At 40.4% G+C, this 22,740-nt stretch overlaps 1 protein-coding gene across 3 annotated transcripts in view; it reads left to right on the top strand.

Moving 5' to 3' along the window:
• CR2 (complement C3d receptor 2) overlaps positions 1–22,740 on the top strand; it is a 101,198-nt gene that overhangs the window by 64,861 nt on the left and 13,597 nt on the right. For all 3 annotated transcript variants that reach the window (XR_012033277.1, XM_072831228.1, XM_072831227.1), the window contains 11 exons: positions 475–873; positions 1,548–1,724; positions 1,824–1,926; positions 3,213–3,298; positions 5,291–5,518; positions 7,756–7,935; positions 9,185–9,284; positions 13,396–13,481; positions 17,073–17,300; positions 18,764–18,940; positions 19,907–20,092. Coding sequence is in view for 2 of the 3 variants with exons in the window: in XM_072831228.1 (XP_072687329.1) it covers positions 475–873; positions 1,548–1,724; positions 1,824–1,926; positions 3,213–3,298; positions 5,291–5,518; positions 7,756–7,935; positions 9,185–9,284; positions 13,396–13,481; positions 17,073–17,300; positions 18,764–18,940; positions 19,907–20,092 (1,950 nt within the window). In the remaining variant the exon portion in view is untranslated. The remainder of the gene's footprint in view (positions 1–474; positions 874–1,547; positions 1,725–1,823; positions 1,927–3,212; positions 3,299–5,290; positions 5,519–7,755; positions 7,936–9,184; positions 9,285–13,395; positions 13,482–17,072; positions 17,301–18,763; positions 18,941–19,906; positions 20,093–22,740) is intronic.

Here is a 22,740-nt window from a genome sequence, read left to right as displayed (position 1 = left end):
AACATTTGGGCAGTTTCATATAATTTTCTTATACATATGCAAATATATTTGAATTATATTTCCTACTCTTGTGTATCTGGGTTGTTTCCTCTTCCATTTTTTTCTTTTAGCAAGGGTCTTTTTATTTTCTTTAAGCTATACTGAGCTAATAACAAAAATGGAAATTAAGGCCAGTGGAAAGGAGTAGGGGAAAACTGTGTAAACTATGGTATAATAATAATATGATCAAAGAGCTATTTAAAATTGAAAGTATGTGGGGTTTTTTTTAAATGCATATGCTTATAGGAAATAGTGTAAGTAGGAAAGGCAGAAAGCATGCTATTATGCCCACCTAAATTACAGCTTTGTAAAAATGTATCTATATGTTATCCAAGATTAAAACAAATAGCAAATGTAAAAATAGTTATACTCATTGGATGACTCTTACTAGTTTTTTTAATTCACTATGATTTAAGTTGCAGTCTCTTTTCCCAGCTATTCATTGTGAGCCACCCCCGGACATTGCCAATGGAGATTTCCTTAGCACCAACAGAGAATATTTTCCATATGCAACCGTGGTGACCTATCGCTGCAATACTGGACATAGAGGGGAAAAGCTGTATGAGCTTGTGGGCAACCCATCAATATATTGTACCAGCGAAGACAATCGAGTTGGCACGTGGAGCGACCTTCCCCCTCAGTGCATTGTACTTAATAGATGCACACCTCCAGACATTGAAAATGCTATAAGGATATCTGAGAACAAAAGTTTATTTTTCTTATATGAAACCGTGAGGTTTATCTGTAAGCCTGGCTTTGTCATGGAAGGACCCTCCAACGTGTATTGCCAACGCCAAAACAAATGGGGGCCGGAGTTGCCAAGCTGCACTAGGGGTGAGTCCGACTGAGGCTTTGAAGGGATCTACAAAAGGCATGAGTTGTCAGAGAGGATCAGGATCCCGATCAGTGTTTGTTCCAGAAGAAGGATGCATGGTGAGCGGTGTGAGGCAATCTGGGGAGATGAAGCATGAAATTAAGAAAGCGTGTAGGCTTGTATAGGTGTGTGCACTTATGCATATGCGCCTTCATTTTGAAAGGGAATCTCGTATTGAGCAATTCTCAGAGCAAAACACCAGCTCAGTCTCTCTCAAATATACTGAAAGCTGAAGTGGACTTTCTAATCAGCTGTACAATAAGCACTTTAAATGCATCATCTCAGCTCCGCTTCATAGCGCTCCTTTACAATAGGGCTGATAATTCCATGTTGAATAGCCAACACTAGAGAAAGGGCTCCCTTCTCTGGGAATGCATTTTACCTTGTGCTGGGAAGAACTCAGTTCTAATCATCTGCCTCTTACTAGCTGTGAGATCTTTGGCTACATCTCTGCCATATGCTTCACTTCTATAGCAGTAACAGGGTGGGGGGGTGGGGGCGGGAGTATCATTTGATTTCCTTTGTTACACTTGAACTCCTCTAAGGATGAGGTCCTACCTCCTGGTAAGGGTAAGAGTTTAGCAAAAGACATTTCCCCTAACTGACTGATACTTTGCCCCTGTTCTTTCCGCAGCATGTCAGGCACCTCCAGAAATTTTCCACGGTAAGCACAGCGCAAGGAACAAGGACAGTTTTGCCCCCGGACAGGAAGTGTTCTACAGCTGTGAGCCTGGCTATGAGCTCCAAGGGGCTGCTTCTCTGCGCTGTACACCCCAGGGAGACTGGAGCCCAGCAGCCCCAAGATGTGAAGGTGCCTACACTTTCACTTTCACTTGTTTGCAGGCCAGTCTTTTTGTTCCTCACATGGTAGTCTTACTTCTGTTTGTTGCCGTTGTTGCTATTTTCCTAGGGAAATCATGTGCTGACTTCCTGGACCAACTCCCTAATGGTCATGTGCTCTTTCCAATTAGTCTTCAACTTGGGGCAAAAGTGTCCTTCGTGTGTGATGAGGGGTGAGTGTGACCCGGCCTAGAGACAAGAGTCTCAGGGCTTGATGCCGATATGCTGACACCAGGGGCAATGGGGTGGGGGGTGGGAGGTGGGGAATCTATCCAAAAAGCAAGCTGCCTAACAGAAAAGAAGTTCCCAAGAGGACTAATATCTGAAACCCTGACTGGGAAGGATGGTAGGAGCCAGACAGAACCATGAACAGATGCTTAAAAAGGAAACTTGATAAATATAATGAGCAGCAGGTCTGACAACAGATCTTGAATATCTAAACATTACATGAATGAATAAAAAGTGACCTGGAGGCATGAGGAGACCTGGAGTGACCTGGAGGCATGAGGAGATAAATATTGCAGAGGGGTTGTTTAAAAAAAAAGGTTGGTATATAAAAGAAAGTCATTGATAAGTAACATGTGAGAATTTGTCAAGAAAAATTTAAACCAATCCACAGTGGAATTTGGAATTGGAGTGAAAGAGTAAATAGGAGTATTTTAAAATCTAATTATATATCATCTAATTAGAATCAGGCTGTGTTGAAGGAGCATGAAGACGGATGCTCATGTTTCAAGTGATGTCATTAACCAATTATGGGAATCTAAATGATCTTGGTATTATGTTCCAACACCATTGACAGGCAGAAAGCATGGACGATGGAGCAAGTGTTCTCAATATATTCCAGGGATGCCTGGCAGGCATCTGTCACCCAACAGAGACCTGGAGGCAATACAAGCAGCCACTGGGCTGACAATAAGCCAGATGTTTAAGGAGGATGATCCTCCAGAGAATCCTCTCTTCTCACCTTTTCTTATGTTTCCTAGATAATGTGGTTTTACCCATTGATAATGTGGATATGCTGCAGGTGTCATTCAGGAACATTCTGAATGTGTTGGCAAAAAACAAAAAAAAACAATAGTCTCTGATGTTTTTCTTCATGTTTTCTGATTTACTTGAATCGGGGAGTTCTTTTCCCCCTGGTTCCATGAAAAGAGGAAAATGCTATGGTTTGCCTTAGAGAACAGAGTTCCTTATAGAGACAAACAGGGAGCTGTCGGAGGGCAGGCGGGACAGGTGACCTCCTAAAGGTTGAAAACCGGAGACAGTTGTTATTGCTCTGTCCTCATTGGAAACGTCAATCTTTCCAAATGTTTTGATCTTGGAGCTTCTATCCACTGAGAAAGCAAGTGAGCTGAGCTTTGTCACCTGGGCTTTAACATAGGCATTCAACTGTATTTCTGCAAAGGGGAGAGAGAAAAGGTGGGCTCACCCGGTCACTACTGCTTTTGCTCCTCAGGTTCCGCTTACAGGGGAGTTCTGCTAGTTACTGTGTCTTGGTTGGAACGGAAAGCCTTTGGAATAACAGTGTTCCTGTGTGTGAACGTGAGTACAAGGAATGTCTGTTCAGGTCTGCACCTCCCTTCTTGTTTTGTTTGTCTACTGTGTTTTGCTTATAAAATTATCTAATACTTGCCCCTTTGTTTAACTTCACTTTTGATCAAAACATTCCTTTGTTGCAAAGATTGTTTCCAGGGGAGATAAATCTGAGCACCATATGTTTTGGTTATCATCCTATAAATGTTTATAAGCATAATGTGTGCTACAAGTTGAGAGAAATACTTCATAGATAGAGGGAAATGGAGATCCTGAAACATTTTTCCTGTCAAAAATGTGAGTTCCACTTCAACATTTCTATCCTTCCCTCGATCATCTATTCATTGCTAGCCTCATTCTTTCAACAAAATTTTTTGAGTCTTCAAAAGTCTTCAGAAGTCTTCAGTCTTCTAGACACTGGGAATACACCTGTAAACAAGACAGACTAGGACTCTGTTTTCATGTTGTTTATGTTCGTGTGTAGAAGGAAAGGCAAAAAAACAAAAAAAAAAACAGGGGCACCCGGGTGGCAAAGTGAGTTAAGCGTCAGACTCTTGGTTTTGGCTCAGCTCCTGATCTCAGGATCACGGGATCGAGCCCCACATCAGGCTCTGCACTGAGCTCGGAGTCTGCTTGAGATTTTCTTTCCTTCTCCCTCTGCCCCCCACCATGTTTGTGCTCTCTTTCTCTCTAAAAAAAAATAAATAAATCTTTAAAAATAACAAGCAAACACGATTTTAAATAGACTATTTCAAATAATATCAAATGTTATTAAGAAAAAACCAGGGTAATGCAATAAAATAATTAGACATTAGGAATACACTGGTAAACAAGACAAAGACTTTGTATTCCTGTTGTTTATATTCATTTTTAAGAGGACAGAAATATAATGTGTTAACAGAAACACTACTAATATATTCAATCTATTTATTTATTTCTTCATTAAATCAAACAGGATACTGCTTCATCTTTGATCATAACTTTGAAAAATATATGTTTCTAATAGAATTTTTTCAAATGTATATTTTACTCTAGAGTTGTTTGAAAATTTTGTACTGATTTATATAATGAAACTTGATAATTCCATCCTTCATATCTGGAAGTCAGCCATTTGAAAATCATAACTACCCTGGAATATAGTTATGAGGTATGCAAGAAACAAAGAAAAAATTCTCCCACGAACCTAAGTGCACCTAAAATCACTTACTAGAGTATAAACATTGGTTAAGCTATTCCACTTTGATTAGTTTATTCATAATTCTTTCAAGGTATTGTAGCCTCTTCCCAAATACAGATCAAATCAGAGGGGAAAGAAGCTTCTCTAGATAGTTACACTCAAAGGAAGAAATGTGTATCTTTTCAGTGAGAAAAAAAAATCCCTGTAAAAACCAATAAATATCTCAAAAGTCATAATATTTCTGCATCTTCCAAAGCATGCATATGAGCACTGGGATGTTTCACTCATTGTGATGACATTACTATAACCATTCATTTTGTTTTTGAGCATAAGAGCCGCAAGTCATCAAGGAAAGATTAAGTCACTGGTAGACGAATAGTAAGTGCATAATATATTTTGAAAGACTTCTCTGGAGTGAGGATCCTTGATGTCAAAAGATTTTGTCAAAAAAAAAAAAAAGATTTTGTCTATCTTGTACTTGAAATAGTACTTGATATAGAGTAGATCCTCAAAAAAATTCCTGTAGAATTAATGGATAATTTTCTTCTCAATGGAGTTAAGAAGATTTTATTCTATTTTAAAGAATGAGCTCTCAATTATCCAGAAGCTTTAACTCTCCAAAGAGATCTGGACTCTGATTTCAGTGTCATTTCATTTAGAAGCATCTCAGCAAAGCCCTAATATATTTACTTTGTGATTTATATTATCCTTCAGAGTTTAAATATTTAAGTGGCAACACAGTCACAGCATCCCATAATTGTGGAAAACTCAGATCAAAATATAAACATTTTAATGTAACCTATAACACTTGTATTTTTTTCCAGAAATCTTCTGTCCAAATCCTCCATCTATCCTTAACGGGCACCACACTGGAACTTCGTGGGGACGCATTCCCTATGGAAAAGAAATTACTTACACGTGTGACCACCACCCAACCAGAGGGATGATCTTCAAACTCATTGGGGAGAGCACAATCTTCTGCACCAGTGACAATCAAGGGAATGGGATTTGGAGCGGCCCTGCCCCTCACTGTGTACTTGCTGGTCCTGCTGGTCAGTACCCACGTACGCCAAATCGATTCAGAACATCTGGCCGTGATCCTTCCTATTTTTATAAGATTATGGTGTCTGTTTGTGAGTTCAGCATTTTCATAAGATCAAGTGTCTCAGTTCCATGCCATAGTGGAAACAGATGTTTCCAAAGTACCAAGAGGGTGTGAATAATAAGATGTGAAGAACTCTTCTTTGGTGCAGTGATGAGCAGACTGGGGTGAGAGGAGAGAGGGAAAGGTGAGAGGTAGGTAGTAAACACCGTGTATAAATCTAGAAGAAAAATGTATTCATGGAGAGGACATGAGAACAGCTGGTTATGAGCACTAACCAAAGCTAGGATAACTGATACACTTCCCTCTAGTTCGTGGGCATGCAAAGGCTAAAACTGGAAATGTGGATATTATTTAGCTAAGGCTTTAACTAGTTCTATACTGAATCCACTAAGTAACTCTACCTTTGTAGCTTAGGACCCACACTCAAAGTATGCCCATTTGTCAGCTGGCTTCTGGGCCCCACCTTAATCTTTGTCCTTGAACTTTTCCATCCTGAGAGTTAGAAGCAAGGAAAGATCAGCTCAAGGAAAGAGTTACAAAAAGGAAGAGTCTGTTTCTTCCTGAGGACTGGAGGTTACCTTACCTGGTTCTTGAGGCCTGACTGGGGGCCTTTCCAAGACAGAAGCAGAAGTATGCTGGGGATGTGGCACCAGACTTAGAATACTGCATGCGAGAAAGAAGGAACCCAATGACAAAAGGCAACACATGCTGAAAGGCATTTAACCTTTCTTTGCTCTCCCTCCTCTTCCAGCTGGGTGGTTATTTTAGAATCCTTATAGAATCCAGTGAGATTTCTTTAAATGCAGTTACCTAGGCCACGGGCCATGCTTACTGATTGAATGGGCAAATGGAAGCTAACTCCTCCAAAATAAAGGAGGTGGCTGAGTATAGGCTCTGTTCAAACAATGCGGTACACAATACACCCTCTCATAAAAAAGACATAGCTTTTTAGATGAAGCTGCCTGGTGGATTAGTCTGTTTTGTCCTTGTCCTTAAATAGATGTGACTTAGCATCAGAAGGAGAAGAGTGGTATCTTATTTTCCTAGGGCTGCCATACAAGTTACCACACACTAGATGGCTTACAACAACAGAAATGTATTTTTTCGCACATCTGGGGACTTGAAGTCTGGAATCAAGCAGTTGACTGCACTCCCTCCAGTGACTCTAGAGGAGAATCCTTCTTTCTCTCTCTCAGCATCTGGTGGTTCCTGGCATTTCTTGCCTTGTACACAGCACTCCAATCCCTGCCCCTGTCTTCACATGCCTTCTCTCCTTGTCCCTATGTCGCAAATGTCCCTGTCCTTTCTCTTATAGACACCACCAGTCATTGGATTTAGATCCCACTCGGGTAATCTAGGAAGATCCATCTCATCTTTTTTTCTTTTTTCATTTTTCCTTAGAAATTTTATTCTCTAAATCACACTATTTAAAGCTTCTCCTAAAACAGTAAGCACAAGTAATCCAGAGAAAGAAAAGCTAATATATATATATACATATATATATATATATATATATATATATATATATATGACAAAAGCATTACAAATATCAATTTTAAATAGAATTTGCCAAGGAAATAAATGATTTTTAAATACCTTTCAGTTCAAAAGAAAATATACCTTTCAAAAATGATCACATCTTGAGATTGTTACCTTAATTATACCTGAAAAGACCCTTATTCCAGGTTTCCATTGTGAGGTACTGAATGGATATACTTTGGGGGGATGGTCATCATTCAACCCACTACAAGTAGTGACTGCTATTTTCAGCCAGGGAGACTGTTTATGGTGGACACACTCAGAGTGACGTCAGGAGGAATAAATGGAAAGAGAAGGTAAAACCACGTGTTCCTTAACACCAATAAAGGTGGATAGGAACGGTTAACTCTACACGCAGGCAGTCTGATAGACCTGACACATGAAACCATTAGCTAAAATTCTTGCTTTGGTAACACAAGAACAAAAAGGCCTGAAAGGGAATAGTCTTCCAAGTAGCAAAAATTTCCTGATGAGTAGATGCTGTTGGAAAGCCTCATCCTAAGGTAACTTGATGGGGAAGAAGAGCTTGTTATTATTTTAAGTCTCTGTTTCTGTGAGCCCATCTACCAGTTCTTTGGAAAGCATGAGGAGGTAGGGTGGAAGTCTCTCTGCTCACTCTGGAATTCCTGTGGTTTTGCTCTCCAGGTTATTGTAAAGCTCCAGAGGAGTTTCCGTTTGCCAAGCCTGCGACCGCGATCAATGAGTCTGAGTTTCCAATTGGGACGTCTTTGAATTATAAATGTCTGCCTGGGTATTCTGAGAATACGTTTTTTATCACCTGTTTAGAAAACTTGGTCTGGTCGAGTGCCAAAGATATCTGTAGACGTGAGTAACACCATCCTGGGAGCTAATTCATGTACGTCAATGCATCTGTGGGATCCGATATAATACGTTCACCTTTTGCAGGCAAGATGTTGAAGTTTGTCCAAGATATGTGAATTGAGTGTAGACTTACAGGTCAGCCTTTCTTCTTGCCTGGAGTCTCCACACCTTGACTCGACATTTATTTTGCAGGAATGTCTCTCACAAAAGGAATCACAAAAAAAAAAATAGAACTATCCTATGACCCAGCAATTGCACTACTAGGTATTTACTGAAAGGATACAAAAATACTAATTCAAAGGGGCAAATGCACCCCAATATGTATAGCAGCATTATCAATAATAGCCAAATTATAGAAAGCCTATATTTCCACAGACTGATGAATGGATAAAGAAGACATGGTACCTACATATACATATATGTATATAAATAATGGAATATTAGTCAGGCATCAAAAAGAATGAAATCTTGCCTTTTGCAAAGATATAGATGGGGCTAGTGTGTAAAATGTTAAGTGAAATAAGTCAGTCAGAGAAAGACAACTACCACATGTGGAATTTAAGAAACAAAACAGATGAACATATGGGAATAAGGAAAAGAGAAAAAGCAGAGAGGGAAACAAGCCACAAGAAACTTAATGACAGAGAACAAGCCAAGGATTGACGGAGGGAGGTGGGTGTGCAATGGACATGATGGGTACTAAGGGGGGCACTTGTTATGATGAGCACTGGCTGTTGTATGTAAGCGAAGAATCACTGAATCCTACTCCAGAAACCAATATTGCACTGTATGTTAATCACCTAAAATATAAATTAAAAAAATAATTAAAAAAAAAGAAATCACAGGCAAAATTTCCATTCCCCGGTGTTTGCCTTTGATGGCTAATACCAGGATTAGAATGAAATAGGGACACAAAAGAAAAGTATGTAGGACACAGGGAATGGTGTCTGACAAAGCAAGATGGAGGGGAAATCCCAAATTTCAAGGCCTCTGATGGAGGCTGATGGGATGAGAAAACTATTCTTTATCCATAAATGAATTCTATCGGGTGATTCAGGAGTAGTCCTTTAAAAAGCAGTGCTCTCTAGCTGCTTGATTCTGGGCTTGTACGGCGAATGTCTTCAAAGTGGTCAAACCTGTGGCACAATCAGCCTAGACAGGCTGTTCAGTATGCTACACTCCAGGCTGAAACTTAAAAACAAAAGTAAATTGAACTCTACACCTAGTCCCAAACTCTGCTTCTTTCTCACAGGAAAATCATGTGGAACTCCCCCAGAACCCATCAATGGCATGGTGCAAATAATCACAGATACTCAATTTGGATCAACAGTTCATTACTCTTGTAATGAAGGGTGAGTTGGGAGCACTATCCCTGAGTTATGAGTTCCAAACAACAAGGCTATCTCTGACTTAGTCTAACACAAGCAAACTACAGTATCCCCTGCATTTCAAAAAGTTAGCAAAGAGTTCTGCTGGATAGACATGTTAGTCAAACACTGGCGTATGATCAAAGGAATATAAAAAAAGTAGTAGCAATCTGTGTTCGTATTTTATTTTTATTTATGTGTTTGAGAGAGAGAGAGAGTGAGGACTAGTTTTGGGGAGGAACAGACAGAGGGAGAGAGAGAGAGAGAGAGAGAGCAGACTCCCTGCTGAGCTGGAAGGCCAACACAGGGCTTGATCCCAGGACTTGGAGATCATGCCCTGGGCTGAAGGCAGACTCTTAACCTACTGAGCCACCCAGGCATCCCTGTATTTGTATTTTTTTTTTTTTGTATTTGTATTTTAATGAGGGGAGGGTACCAGGCTCCTGTTGAAACCTGGTAAGATAGTCACTGGATCAAAAAGACCAGCGTGCTAAATGAGTAAAAGGAAAAATGCTAGCAGAACCCTGCATGCGCCATTCTTAACTAAGATCAGCCAGTTCTATAGGTGGGCTGGAGGACCTTGAAGTAGGGATTGGAGAGGAAGTCTTAACATAACAGCTCTGGGAAGTGAAAGTATTAACATGGACACTGAGTGGGAACATTAATGGAGTTCTTGCCCTCAACTTTTCCTTGGCCCAGGAAACCATGCTAGAAACCATTGCCTCAACATAGAGGGAGCAATGAAACAATGTGTACTACTTGTCAGTTGGCACCAGAAATTCAGAGACAAACACAGAACTTTATTGGACTCTAGGATTTTTATCTGAAAATGCACATGTAACCCAGATGCCAGTGGAGCTCAACTACCCTTAGAGGGGAGAGCTGGTTAAATTGGACACAAGCATCAATCCGTATCTGGAAAGTATAGATTCTGTCCTCATCACCGCCCTCCTGCCACCAATAAGAACTTCTGATTTTTTAGTTCACCAGGCCTTCAAATCACTGTAGCCTCAGTCCACATCAATGAGACATCAAGAAGGTGAAAAGAGAGCCCACAGATAAATGTAAATCATTTCTCTGACAAGGGTTTACTATACAGAATATAAAAGAAGTCCTGCAATGCAACAACAGAAATGTTTACAATGCAATTTTAAAAATTGGGCAAAGGATTGGAATAGACATTTCTCCAAAAAGGATGTACAAATGTCCAGGAAACCCAAGAACAGATACTCAGCATTATTAGTCATCAGAGAAATGCACATCAAACCCACTTCACACCTAATAGGATGGCTATCATAATAGTTTTTTTAATGAAGTGAGGGCAGGATGTGGGAAATATGGAATCCATTTGGCTGCTAGTGGGATAGCTAGTGGGCATGTGAATTCGGGCAGCTGCTGTGGAAAACAGTTCGGTGATTCCAAAGTTAACATGGAATTACCACGTGACCCAGCAATTCCAATCCTAGGTATGTATCCAAACAGATTGCAAACAGGGAATCTGACAGATGTGTGTTTATCAGCTGTCCCACCTATTTGTAAGTACATCCTAATAAATTCTATTTTTTCTACAAAATGACACATTTCACAGATGTTTTCAATTTCATTAGGATAGACAGGAAGTCGTTTTTGCAAAGTATTTTATAATGTATACTTCATAAAGTTTCTTCAAAATATATAATAACAATAATTTCTCATTCATGTGTATCTGTAGATGCATGATTTTCTCAAGTCACTATTGGCCAAATTCTATTTGTTTAACCAGCCACTTTAAAGGAACTCCTCTTAGATATACTTATCATTTCATTCTATTTTTCTTACTTACTGATTGATTTTATTAATTCCCCAGATCAGCTTTCTTTATATTCATGTATATAACCTTGAAGACATTCTAAAGTAAAATATTGGGTTCATGTATTTGAAAATTTTCTTTTTGCTTTTTCTTTTTTAAAAGATTATTTATTTTGTGGAGAGAGAGAGAGAGAGAAAGAGAGAGAATGGGGGTTGGGGACAGAAGGACAAGCCGATTCCCCACCGAGTACAGAGCCTAATGTGGGGTTCCATTCCAAGACCCTGAGATCATGACCTGAGCCAAGGTCAGATTTTTGATGGACTGAGCCACCCAGCACCCCTGATATTTTTCTTGTCAAATAACCAAAGTACTGAATATTCCTCTAAGAACACTTTTGGCATCAGCATCCCGGGAATTTTTGAAGACTAATATTTGCATCAGCACTTATGATGAAGACACTGAATACACTGAATAATGTAAGGTTTATCATCAAAGGCTGTTGAGTACAATGAACATTATTCAAACTCTAACCTTACTATCTAACGTGTGAATTTGGAAAGATTTCTTAAACCCCGTTTTCTCTTTTGTAAAATGGGCTCTATGCATAATATTCACTTCAAAGCATCATTTTAAAGATGAAGTAAGTGAGTCCCTGTAAAGCACTGTTTGGAGCACATGACTCACTGATCATGTGTTATTGTTATCCTGTAACAATATTCAAGGGCTAGTTTACTTTTGTCTTTGACCAAGATCCAAAACTTTGGATTTTGTATTTGTTCTGTGGTTGTTGATTCCTAGAGTTACTGTTTTGTAATAAGAGTGTAGAGCGGTTTTGATTTCTCCTTTGTGCTAATTCACTGCAGTACACTCTGCAGAGTGATATGTTACAACTTTCATAAATGGCTCCTAGAAAGAAAGCTTACATTCTCTGTGACAAAGTTTAACGCACACTTGAATGTGCTGAGGAATCATGTCTGTAAGCTACTTGTTATCATCTGCAGCCTATTGAAAGTCTTCATAGGTTCCTGCTACTCACACGGCTATACAAAATTGTAGGGAATCTTCAAGGAAGGTGGCCAATGGCCCAGTTAAAAATACAGGGTCCCTCACTACTGAAAAAGTGGGGGGGCACCTGGGTGGCTAGGTTGGTTAAGCATCTGCCTTCAGCTCAGATCATGATCTCAGGGCTCTGGGATGGACTCCCACATGTCATCAACACATGGCATGCTGAGAAGGGAGTCTGCGTGTCCCTCTGCCTCTTCCCCTCACCCCTGCTCTGGGGCTCTCTGCTTTCTCTTGCTCACTCTGCCTTTTTTCATAAATAAATAAAAATCTTAAAAAAAAAAAAAAAGAAAAGAAAGAAAGAAAGGGGAATGTAGTACTAGAGATACCAGCAGACTCTGCCAAGTTCCTAGCTGTTCCTGTAACTACTCACTATTTAATGACATTGCATTAGACCCCTTACCTTTTACTTAATCTTCATCAAGGTTAACCCTACTCTACATGGAGCATGTGAATAGCTCGGTTGGATATCCTGTATGACATTTCTTACAGTGACAGTATAGATACCTAAAAAATAAAAATGAATGATGAAATGTTCCAACCTTTGTGACCTACTTTGAGTGATTTTGTGGCACAATAGGTAAGGACCCCTGCGTTTCACCTTTGACTCTTCTTCGTAAAGCCATCATCCTATCCTTCACTCAACAGATAGATTTTGAGTACCACATGATTGAAAGTCTCTAGGGGAGGTGCCAGAGAATGGGATTATTTTAATAAGACATCTTCCCGGTTAATCAAGGAGCCAATTATTTCCTGGAATGGAAGTACACAGGGATAAAGTAGCTCTTTAAAAGAAAAAAATGATTTTATTTATTGGACAGAAAGAGAGAGTGTAAGCAAAGGGAGCAGCAAAGAAAGAGAGAGAAGCAGGCTCCCTGCTCAGGACCAACGCAGAACCCCAAGATCATGACCTGAGTCAAAGGCAGACGCTTAACCGACAGAGCACCCCAGGCATCCCTAAAATAGCTTTGGAGGCTCCCTAAAGACAAGTACAGAATGTCCCATGAGGAAGGGAATTATTGTATTCAGTGGTGAAGGACTAGCAATCAACATGGATGAAAGTGGTTAAGAGAATGTAAACTTGTCCTTAGAAATAAAGGACCAATTTGCAGATGCAGAGGTTCACACATCTCCTGTGTCTTAATCTGCCTGCGATGTCTAACATCTACCTGCAATGATTTCCTCAGGATGACTTAAGTAGGAAACCAGTGTAGGGTAGAATCATTTTTCATTCTTTGCTTCTAGGTATCGACTCATTGGCTCCCCTTCCGCTGCGTGTCTCCTCTTGGGCAGTACTGTCACTTGGGATAAGGAAGCACCTATGTGTGAAAGTGAGTTGAAGTGTTGTTTTGCCCTAATTCTCTCCGCTCCATCCAAGTCTGCCCCAGGTTATGAAGAAGAAATCCAATCCGTCTTGCAGAGAGTAGTCTCTCAGATACTTGCAATTTGGAGTCCTGTGCCACATCGCCCTCTGGATGTTTCTCTATTTTAGGAGGTTATTTATCTAACACTGAATCTGAACTCAGGTAAAACTGCTCTCCTTTCCTGCTTTGAGAGTGAACACTCTGCAGTGTAAAGATTTTCCTCGCTTTTAGGATTCCTTCTTGATCATTGATTTTTGCCTTTCATCACCAGATATCTCGGATGGGTCTTTTTGCAATGAGATAATAGGGGTGTTCCAGAGTGTTCTATTAGCTTCCTGGATTTGTATGTTTAATGCCTTTCTCATGTTAGGGAAATTCTCAGCTGCTATTTTTCTTAAGACACTTCTTGTTCCCTTCTCCCTTTCTTCTTCTTCTAGGAGACCAATTATATTTGTTTTTCTCACGTCTAGTATCTCTCATAGGGTCTCACCAATTCTTAAAACTCCTAGTTCTCTCTCCTCTTCTATCCTCTAGATTATTAATTTGTTCTTCAATCTAATCTGTCCTTTTTCCTAAACTCTTTAATCTGTTCTTCAACTGATGCATTAAATTCGTCATCTCCAGACTTTCTGTCCAGTTTGTTTGTTTTAGAGATACAGAAAACTTTATTGTGCATGAATAAAAGGGTGGTTTAGTTGTGTCTGGTTCTTTTTTTTTTAATTTCAGTCTCTTTGATAGAGAGTTCTTTTTTGTCAAATTTTTATTTAAATTCTAGTTAGTTCCCATTCAGTGCAATATTGGTTTCAGGAGTAGAATTCAGTGATTCATCATTAATGTACAACACCCAGTGCTCATCAGAACGAGTGCCCTCCTTAGTACCCATCACCCACCTAGCCCATCCCCACTCATCTCCATCAACCCTGTTTGTTCTCTGTCATTAAGCGCCTCTTATGGTTTGTTCCCCTCTATCTCCTTTTGTTTGTTCCCCATATCTTATGTTCACCTTTTTTGTTTCTTAAATTCTACATATGGGTGAGATCATACGGCATTTGTCTTTCTCGAACTTACTCCACTTAGCATAGTTCTCTAGCACCATCAACGTGGTTGCAAAGAGCAACATTTCATTCTTTTTGATGGCGGAGTAATTTTCTACCCATATGTATACCACATCTTGGTAAAGAACTCTATTCAGTAATTTTTTAAAAAGATTTTATTCATTCACGAGAGACACAGAGAGGCAGAGACATAGGCAGAGGGAGAAGCAGGCTCTATGCAGGGAGCCCGATGTGGGACTCGATCCTGGGACGGCAGGATCATGCCCTGAGCTTAAAGCAGATGCCCGGGCAGCCCAGGTGGCTCAGCAGTTTACCACTGCCTTCAGTACAGGCCCTGATCCTGGAGATCTGGGATCGAGTCCCATGTAGGGCTCCCTGCATGGAGCCTGCTTCTCCCTCTGTCTCTCTCTGTGTGTCCTTCATGAATAAATAAATAAAATCTAAAAAAAATAAAGCAGATGCCCAACCGCTGAGCTACCCAGGTGTCCCTCTATTCAGTAATTTTATTCCTCAGTTCACTGAAATGCCTTTCTGAGTTTTCTTGAAGCTCGCCGAATCCCTTCCTAATAGCTCTTTTGAATGATCACTTCGATTGCAATACTCCATGCCTCTGAGCTGAATTGCTGGAGAATCAACTTTACCTCTTTGCCACATGATATTCCTGTGTCTTTTCTTTTTTTTTTTTTTTCACAGTGTTTGGCAATGTATCTCTGCCATCCCATCTGAAGTAGCACATACCCTATTTCTTTATTGCAGTTCAACACTTGGAATTCAAAACCATTCCTTTGATTTCCAGAAGTGAGCGATATATCTCAAGTCTCTGGTACCTCTTTCCCTGCATTGGCTCCAGGCTGCATTGGGGAGCACTGGAGCACTTTGAAATAGCTGATGGCAGAGTTGGGGGAGGTTGGATTTAGCACCCGTTGTGTTGTTGGTGCCCACAGCCCACCAGGGGGATCCTCAAGTCAGGACTCCCAGAGGTCTGAGAGCAACCTCCTGCTGATCCCAAAGCTGATAGCCAGGGATCAGCCTCCTTCAGTGCCCTTTGTTATTCTTGTCTGCCTCTCTCCCTTTCCTCCCTCCCCTACTTGCAGAAGTCTCCCCTCAGAAATCTGTGCAGCTGGAGGGAAATGGGTCCAGTGGGTCACTCAATCGCTTCCACTTTCTCCTCCTCTGTGATGGACGTCACTGGCCCCGAATTGGGAGTGGGTTCCTCAAGATCCTCCTTCTCCTCTGCCTCCAAACTCCTCTCTGTCCTGCCTGGATGGGCACCTGCTTCTCCTGTAAGGCTGGCTGGACTTCTGCAAATGCGCTGTCTTTGGTGCGTATCCAGTATGCTTGGCTCTCTCCAGTTTTGCTTTTTCCTCAATTGCAGCAAACATGTATGGGCAATGTGCCCCAACACCCCACCCATCCCATTCCCTTGGATTCCAACTCCCTTGGATCCATAGCAGCCTCCAAGATACTAGCCACTTACATTTTGAAGCACAGGTGCGCAGAAATGTAATGTACAGAACCACCTTTGTTTGTTTGTGAGCCACCCTTTCAATCTGGATTTTGTTAAAATATCTTGCTAGAAATCTATTTGGACATCTTATGGGATTGCCATGGAACACTATAGGAACATTCAATATGAATGAAACTCAGATATCCAACAAATTCTACCTTCCCGAGACATAGTAATCTGAATGTAAATACATAAGTAAGCTTTAGATAGACACAAACACAAAAATCCAGATAGGAGAAGTGAATCGTGTTTGGTATACTAAGGCCTTCACTTTGTTTATTCACACACTTCTGACAGGCTGGGTATCTGTTCCTAAAGTCACTGCAGACTCAAAGCATCAAAATAGTTTTTGGGAGAGAACTGCTAGAAAGAGATATACTTAAAGCAGAAAGAAATGACAGCCAGTCACTTGGATGAAACAAACAAACAAACAAACAAACAAAAACAAAAGGGGAAAAAACATGCTCCCTAGAGCACTTAATCTGGCTCTGAACAGCCCCATAAGAATCAGTGGATTCTGAAGACGCTACTGTGTATTTGGTATTGGTACTGATGATAATGGTCTTGTTCATCAAGAAACTTTTACATCTGGGCTGAAAATGACAGTCTATGTTTCATAAAGATTCACTAAGATTTCTTTGCAACTTCAGATCTCTGAGGGCCAACTTCATCTGTCTGATGCCCCTAGTATCAACCCAGGACTGTCGTTATGCCACACATCAAGCTGGCAGACAACAGTGGCCGAAAAAGAAATTAGTTGCTTTTCAGAATGTATCTTAGCTACCTGGATGGTCTGAGGCTTTTGCAATAAGCTGTAATTCAAGTTTTACTTCTGGTAGTTCTGTCTCAGAAGAAGCCTTACATATTTAAATCCACCCACCTTAGTTGTGTTCTCAGGGAAAAAATACAGTCTCAGGGCACCGTGGTTGTATGATGATGTTGACTGAAACTCTAATGCAACCTAAAGTTCGTGCTTGCTTCTTTCTTTCTTTCTAGAAATCTTTTGTCCAAATCCTCCATCTATCCCTAACGGGCACCACACTGGAACTTCTTGGGGACGCATTCCCTATGGAAAAGAAATTACTTACATTTGTGACTACCAGCCAGCCAGCGGGATGATCTTCAAACTCGTTGGGGAGAGCACCATCCTCTGCACCAGTGACAATCAAGGGAACGGGATTTGGAGCGGCCCTGCTCCTCACTGTGAACCTGCTGGTCCTACAGGTCGGTGCATATTTCCATATCCCCATATAGATCAAAATATCTAGGTGAGAACCTCCCTATTCCTACGGAACAGTTCTTTTGCTTGTGAATGTTTTTCTCTGATAAAAGACACACAGAAATACCTTCCAGGAAAATAACATACAGGTTCTAGATGTTCTATGCTGTGTCCCATTTGTTGGTACTCTGATGACCCTTCCTGCAGGTGTGAGGAATGTGGAAGAGTGAGAAGAAGAGGTGGAGAGTGAGGAGAATCAGCAAGGCTCAGAACTTATAGAGAATATTTTCAAAGCACTAGAACAAATGCCAAAGAAAATACTTTTTCGTGTCATCTCTATTAAAAGTTGTATTTAGGGTTGCCTGGGTGGCTCAGTCAGTTGAGTGGCTGATTCTTAATTTCATCTCAGGTCTCAATCTCGGGGCTGTGGGTTTGGCCAAGTTCAACTCCCTGTTGGGTTGGAGCCTACTTAAAAAAAAAAGGGGGGGGGATCCCTGGGTGGCGCAGCGGTTTGGCACCTGCCTTTGGCCCAGGGCGTGATCCTGGGATCGAATCCCACGTCGGGCTCCCAGTGCATGAAGCCTGCTTCTCCCTCTGCCTGTGTCTCTGCCTCTCTCTCTCTCTCTCTGTGTGACTATTATAAGTAAATAAAAATTAAAAAAATAAAATCTTTAAAAAAAAAGAAAAAAGTTGTTTTTATATTCGATAGATGAGTGTGGGGAACAAAAAGCACATGTTGATAGCTTCAGATTTGATGCTATAGAAACAAAGAAACTCTGATGTAGGCATTTGTACTCCTTTTCTTACTTCTAAGTATTCTGCTCAGCCCCTGACAGCATTTTGTTGACGCTTTGTCTCACTTTTAGCAAGGAGGACTCAAGATACCTTAGAGAAGTAGAGATCAAGGTTATGCGCTTGGCCACTCATCCTTTTACATATTAGTCTGCTGTTAAATGATAGTGCCTGACAATTGGGGGCTCATTTGTGGCTGTGATTGTCCACATAGGCTCCGTGCCCCAGTGAGGACAGACAACACTGTGTGTAGGGCCTAGTGGTATTCCCATCTGATGCGGTTTGCAGGTAGAGAATACAGATGATTCTGTTTGAAGGGGGAGATGTCTACATTTAAAGCATTAGTCTTCCCACTGATAGGTAAATAAGTAGCGCTTTGGGGCCTGTCCTGACTTGGGTCTTCCTGTGTCTCTAATAGTTAGAAATATTATTAGATGTGTTGGCATATTTGTATTTCTTTGATTTTTTTTTTTTTAGATTTTATTTATTTATTCATGAGAGACACAGAGAGAGAGGCAGAGACATAGAGGGAGAAGCAGGCTCCCTACAGGACTTGATCCCAGGACCCCAGTATCATGCCCTGAGCTGAAAGCAGATGCTCAACCACTGGGCCACCCAGGTACCCCAGTATTTAACTGAATATCTTTTCTTGTATTTGGGGGCATCTTGTTCTTAGCATGCCCATATCCACCCAAGATCCACAACGGGCATTACATTGGAAGACATGTGTCTCCATATCTTCCTGGGATGATCGTCAGCTATGCTTGTGATCCAGGCTACTTGTTGGTGGGAAGAGCCTTCATATTCTGCACCTACCAGGGAACCTGGAGCCAATTTGATCATTATTGCAAAGGTATTTCTTATTCTTGCTGGGTTTTTTAATGGAAAATTGACGCATGAGACTGATAAGGCTGGAAAGATTGTGATATGAGTGTTGGTAGAGGGGGGTTGGAAAGCAGAAAAAAAAGACAGGAAGGAGGCTGCCCAAGGATTCTCAGCTCTATCAAATTAGTGAAAGAACTGATGGGATTTCCAGTAACACAGGAGACGTTAAACACCAATTTAAAATGCTTTGCAGGCTTTTAACTAGTAATATATCTCAGCTCCAAAAGACCTCAGGGGATCACAAGTGGTCCTCACAAATACCTTAAATAAGATACGAGAAGCACTTTCTTGTGAGGAAAACTGAAGCATGGAATAAAGTTGAGAGCAATTAATTTCTGGAATTACGGAACAGGGGTCCTCATTATAATTTCCATGACCAAAGGTGAAGTGCTTATTTCATCTCTTCCCTAGAACAAATGCCAGGAACTACTTCCTTTATTCCTGTTTGCAAAACTGGTATCTGAATTTAGAATCATGATTTACAATCTTCTTTGTTCTATGAATAGAAATGAGCCAGAAACATGCATTTAATCAAGAAGCAAAATACCAGTATCTGTTGTACAGCTACAAGGGAGTTAATGTGATATACCTGTTTCCTTCTGGTGTGACTGAAGTGGTTCCAGGGTTAGAACATGGTTATCCTAACTCCCAATCTTTCCACAACTTTCCAGTTGCAGAGTTGTCAACAATTAAAAGTGGATGTGTGTCATACGTTGCATACTCTCTTGCTTTACCCAAGAAATTAAAGTCAGAGGATTTAAAATCTTAAGATGTTGGGTGGGTGTCAATAGTTCTTGATTGAAAACAGGACTCCTCTTGACTCCTCTTCGCTGAAGACAAAGTAGTTCAGGATCATAGAGCCCTCCATTTGGTAAGTTTTCAACTAACAATTAACAATAAAATCTCTATTTTCTTCTGATTTTTCTAATTTCAGAGATAAAATGTATCCTCCCAGAGTTTATGAATGGAATCCAGAAGAAGTTGCACATGAGAAAAGTATACCACTATGGAGATAATGTAACTTTTGAGTGTGAAGTTGGATATACTCTAAAAGGCAGTCGCCAGAGTCAGTGTCAGGCAGATGACACATGGAACCCTCCTCTGGCCGTATGTACATCGAGTAAGTGCAGCTGCAAGACATGTAGGTCCTTCCTTAGTCATTGTTCCTATTCATTCATTCATCTCTACCATCATTGAATGTGGTGTGATGCTTATGGTACCTGCTAAGTGCTAAGGAGTACAGGAGGAGCTCCTAGTTCTTCCAGAAAGCCCTTAGCCATGCAAGTAAGGCAAGCTTTATTCTCGCATTGCTCTCAAATGCATTCATCTCTCCTCAGGACTCCCTCTGAAACTTCTCTGTCTATATTACTCTATTGTTGATTGCATGGCGTAGTAATGATTTGTTTGGAGCCTGTGTTCCTTAAAAGTCAGGAGTAGTGCAGGCCTTCAATATTTCAACATGAGTGAGGTGTTGCGCACTCTGTGGCAACACGATCAGGGTCCCGAGGGTAAGGGGATGAGGAAAATAAAAGAAAAGTAAAGAGATGGGGACAGGAGGGACACAGTGGATGACATCCAAGCAGTGCCAGCTTTATTCAAGGTTCTACAACATTATATAGCATGAGCAAAACAAAGCTAAGAAGGTATCTATTTTTAGCATGTTTGTGAAACCCTCCAAAGCACCCCTTTTTCAGCATGCAAGACAGACCCACTGGTGCCAGAAGACCTTGGTAAATAGGTAAGCTTGTTGCTCCAGATGTGCATACTTCAAAGGAATATTAGATATGGTTAACAGACCAGCAAGGACAGCACAGACCCTTATTTACATTTATGACCGGGCCAGGATAAATTCTATCTATTGTGTTATGTGGGCGATCACGTACAAGTGAGCTCTGAGAACCACTGCTCAAGCCCTTTCTCAAGCATCAACCAATTATTCACCCTTTAGGCTCCCGAGCCTTTTTTTTTTTAATTTTTATTTATTTATGATAGTCACACACACACACAGAGAGAGAGAGAGAGAGAGGCAGAGACACAGGCAGAGGGAGAAGCAGGCTCCATGCACCGGGAGCCCGACGTGGGATTCGATCCCGGGTCTCCAGGATCGCGCCCTGGGCCAAAGGCAGGCGCCAAACCACCGCGCCACCCAGGGATCCCTCCCGAGCCTTTTGAGTGAATGAGGGACACAAGTCCGGGCCTGGTTTGGTTCAGTTACTCCAGGTAGTCCGTGCTCGCACACAGTGAGGAACACTTTCCAAGGTGCAGAGACAAGCAGGTGGTGTCCCTCACTGGTGTAGGCCACAGGGTTTTAAGTTGGTACAGCTGGATAGAGCAGATTTAGAAATCATGTATCTTAAATTGCACATGAGTCAAATCATATGGTATTTGTCTTCCTCTGGCTTATTTTTCTTAGTATAATACCATCTAATTCCATCCACGTTGTTGCAAATGGCAAGATTTCATTCTTTTTGATGGCTGAATAATATTCCATTATATATATATGGATTATATATTACATATATATGCTGATGATATAAAGATGATCATATGCTATATATATAATATAAACATCTTTTTTATCCATTTAAGAACAAAACAGATGAACATAGGGGAATGGAAGGAAAAACAAAATAAGATAAAATCAGAGAGGGAGGCAAACCATAAGTGGCTTTTAACTCTGGGGAACAACCTGAGGGTTGCTGGAGGGGAGGAGTGTGGGGGGATGGGGTAACTGGGTGATGGGGAGGGACTGAGGAGGGCACTTGATGTAATGAGCACTGGGTGTTGTATTCAGCTAATGAATCATTAACTCTGCCCCTGAAACTAATAACACACTATATGCTAACTAAATTAAATGTAAATGTAAAAATTATTAAACAAAAAAGAAATCATGTATCATTGAGTTCCATAGAAGAGTAGCCCTCTGCTGGCAACTAGAGAGTGATATAAGATAGTGATGTAAGATAACTTTAAACTCGTACACACCAAGTTGCTGATGAACAAAATTAACAATGTATAATCATCCTTAATTGAAATTAGTGCTACATGATTGAATACTAAGATTGTTCAAGATCTATTTTTTGTAGTTAATCCCTTAAACATGTTAACCAAGCTGACTCACATATTTCCGAATTATGAATTTAACACTCCTTTAAAGTCAAATTATATTTGCTTCTTTGGAAAAAAACCTCACTGTTGAACTGACTGGATGCCTTTAGAGTATTCTGAAGATGTGGCTGTGAGAGAGAGAAAATTTGCATAATTGGAGGAGCAACCCTATCACATAGCAAAGCAAAACATAAAGCCACAATATATAAGTCACTTTATGCCAGCACAAAAAATAAACTTATTTTTATAAAGTGGAACAAAATGGATGTTAATAAAATAAAGGCTATTATAAAAAATAAAAGTACCTTACAGATAAAATGTAGTAACAGACACCAATTCCTGGGAAAGGAAAAGATGATCATATGCTATAGGTAGCACTGAAGAAAATTTAGACCCTTTCATTTTATCTTATAATAATTACCAAATTAAATAAAGAGTTAGAAGTTTGAAAAGTGAACATGGAAAAGCTAAGGTAAAACATAAAAAAAAGATATTTACGAAACAGCTAGAAGACCAACTTTTTGAACTTTCTGATAGCAGAGAGAAAATCATAAAATGTCAACAAAATTGACTTAGAATTTATGTACTTTAAAAAGTAAACTAGAAGACACCAGCCAGATGAGAAATATGTACAAATATAATGGAGGGTTAATAGTGTTA

The sequence above is a fragment of the Canis lupus genome, chromosome 6, assembly GCF_048164855.1.
Source record: "Canis lupus baileyi chromosome 6, mCanLup2.hap1, whole genome shotgun sequence".
NCBI lineage: Eukaryota > Metazoa > Chordata > Mammalia > Carnivora > Canidae > Canis > Canis lupus.
The sequence above is the reverse complement of the archived record's forward strand: the minus strand, read 5'-3'. Positions and strand labels throughout refer to the sequence as shown.